This window comes from Phytophthora parasitica, assembly GCF_000247585.1.
Source record: "Phytophthora parasitica INRA-310 unplaced genomic scaffold supercont2.40, whole genome shotgun sequence".
Lineage (NCBI taxonomy): Eukaryota > Oomycota > Peronosporomycetes > Peronosporales > Peronosporaceae > Phytophthora > Phytophthora nicotianae.
This window is the reverse complement of record NW_008649026.1, coordinates 1-2,807: the sequence shown is the minus strand read 5'-3', so window position 1 is coordinate 2,807 and position 2,807 is coordinate 1. Positions and strand designations below refer to the sequence as shown.

Genomic DNA, 2,807 nt, shown 5'->3' with positions numbered 1-2,807 from the left:
CAGGCCCAGCGCCGAGCTCACCAGCGAGCCGCGCATTGCACGCTCCAGGTGAGATAATCTTTTTATCGCGAGCGTAGCGAGCCCAGCCAAGCGAAACGCGGCTAGCCCCTTTTCTGCTGTGACCTCTAATCCTCAATATTCAGATGACAGCGGTGCAGTTTTGAAATGCCGAGAATCGAAGGTTGCCCGTAGCATCACGTCTCTGCTGGAAGTAACAGTCATGGGTTTCCACAGCACTAACAACGCGTAGATAGAGAAACCGACGCATGCGAAACCTCCGGCGAAAGGTTTGAGAGTTTTAGATGGCGTTTTCAGCGATGTAATCTTGAACGAGACGGCGATGACCCTCTACGGCTCCTCGGTCTACTTTAGCGCTTCGTCCTGTAGATGATCCGCGCGCAGGTGGCGGCGGTTGGACAACGGTGGCAAATGCCGCTAAAACAGCAAGTCGTCGCTTCCATCGTCGTCGAAGAGGTGTAAAAACTTGAGCGCAGAACTGTTGGTCTCCATGTTCAGATGGGGAGGGGGAGCCAAATTAACGGTTGCTCATTTTGAGGCTGCTACCGGTGCAGCGAAGCCCTGTCTACGTCGAAAAGATTATCCTACCGGATTGTTTTGTGCGTACTTTAAGTTTAATTTTACGCGCAACGGGTTGAGCATCTCTGGCTATGCATTACAAGCGCGGCTTTGTTGACATGCTAGATAGCCTAGACTGTATGCGCTGGGCTTGGAAAAACTGTCCAACCGCGTGGCAGGACAGTACACAGGCAAGGAATAAAAACCTACAATTGTTCTGGAAGCAGTCGTATCGCGCGATTTATGGTTCTGGCACGCATTTTTTTGGCATGCCTGGATCTCATAATGACATCAACGTACTGGACCGCTCGGATCTCTTCTCAAGAATTTCCAATATGACTGCACCTCTGTGTGACTACGTGATCAATGGCAACTCCTACGACATCGACTATTATTTAGCGGACGGTAAGGGGCATGCATCGTTCTGTCAATGTGCTTTGGCTGTGACTGACCTGATTCAATTTCTGCATAGGAATTTACCCATCACGGGCAGCTCTAGTACAAACAATTTCGAATCCGACGGATAACAAGCAAAGACGCTGTGCCATTTCGCAAGAGGGTGCTAGGAAAGACGTTGAGCGTGGTTTTACAATCACGCTCGGCTATCGTGAAAGGGTCGGCGAGATATTGGAGCCACAAGGATCTCTGTATGACCATGCAAGCGTGCATTATCCTGCACAATATGATAGTTGAGTTGAAGACGAACGAGGGGAGGATCTGCCATACGTCTACGACAACGCTGCTCCACTTGACCCGTCACGAGAGACTACCAACGATTTAGAACATGTTATCGCTCGCCACCAAGCTTTGTGCAGCACACAACAACACCTGCATCTGAAAACAGATTTGGTGCAGCACTGGTGGGATCTCAAAGGTAACCATTCAATATAGGGATCTGGTCGTCACCTCTGAAATATACGAAACGATCATAGCACACCAGCCAGATAGAAATTGATGCTCACGGAGATCAGCACTCACAGACTCGATGTTCGAATTCACATCCACAGTTTCATTGTCCAGCAGCGCGTCCGTCGGTGTCGCGGCCTTCTCCGTAAGCGTAGATTTCTTGCGGTCGCGCCAGTACGACGGAGACAACGGGAACTACCACTTGAGTGGCGTGCCGTACTGCTTGGCAATGATCTTGTCCAAGTACAGACCGAGCAGCGTGTAGTACACGAAGTCCAAGCCAAACATTAGCAGCGCCGTGCTGAGACGGGAGCCCACGTTGAGCGTCGACAAATTGCCAAAGTTCACTCCAAAACCAGTAGCTTCGACGTCCGCGATGGTCGATAGTCCGAACGAAAGCTCCACAAGTGGCATCAAACAAGTCCAGGTGATACTGTGCTCGGTAGAGTAGTCCAAAAAGGCTTGGACCATTGGACCACGAAGTAGGTGAGGAAGAAGACAATCGTACCAATAATCGAGCCCGTGCGTGAACCTTTGAAGATGATGCTGATGAAAAATTCGATCCAGAGCCCGCCCAGGATGAAAAAAAAAAACGATGATCACGGAGTTGCTCGCGAACAACCATATTTACTCGAAATCTCTTGGAGAACAACGCTGTAGAACCAAATGACAGTTATCACTCGCTTCTTCATTTATGAATTCGCACAGTAGAAGATAGAACACGCTCGAAATCCGCAACATTACAAACAGGATACTTGCGCCACCGTTGTTGAATAGAAAATTCGCAGCACAAGACACAGCAAAGCTGCATCTTAGTTACATCATTTAGCCTACCCGGGGATACTGGTTCACAAACGTCCCTTGATGGCATATTGCCATACTACTCTCGCGCATCCATCTCCTTTTGCAAGTCTTCCAAAATCTCAGCTTGCTTAAGCTCATAGTAGCGACGCTGTTCCGGTGTCATACCTTCCATGTTGCGCGTCATCATCTGCTTGGATGTTGCCTCTTTGAGAAAGCGATTCTTAGCCTCCGTTTCTTTTGTCAATTTTTCAACTAGCCCAATGAAGCTTGTCTCCATCTCTAGAGTCTTTTTGGCAGCCTTTCGACCGACGGGGCGCTCTTGATTGGCGTCATGAGCGGTTTGGGTATTGTGTTCATCCGTGTGGTAATTTGAAGAGCTGCTCGGTCGCTTTTGAGTTTTCTTCGCGTTGATGGACTCCATCTACTTGGGCGAGTTTCCAAGAAGAGTCCACACGCCTTGGCTTTTAAATTGAGTACCATTTTACTCGCGATAGATAGCGTGTGCATCTACAATTTTGTCT

At 49.0% G+C, this 2,807-nt stretch overlaps 2 protein-coding genes across 2 annotated transcripts; one reads left to right on the top strand and one right to left on the bottom strand.

Annotated features, from left to right (window-relative positions):
* Window positions 1-387: 387 nt before the first annotated feature.
* PPTG_23491 (hypothetical protein) lies at window positions 388-778 on the top strand (the record flags this gene model as incomplete). The annotated part of the gene is made up of 2 exons (XM_008910990.1): window positions 388-474; window positions 707-778. 2 exons carry the CDS (start codon window positions 388-390, stop codon window positions 776-778), a joined length of 159 nt encoding a protein of 52 aa, XP_008909238.1.
* Window positions 779-1,677: 899 nt separating this feature from the next.
* On the bottom strand, window positions 1,678-2,707 carry PPTG_23490 (hypothetical protein; the record flags this gene model as incomplete). The annotated part of the gene is made up of 2 exons (XM_008910989.1): window positions 1,678-1,915; window positions 2,364-2,707. 2 exons carry the CDS (start codon window positions 2,705-2,707, stop codon window positions 1,678-1,680), a joined length of 582 nt encoding a protein of 193 aa, XP_008909237.1.
* Between the last annotated feature and the right edge of the window lie 100 nt (window positions 2,708-2,807).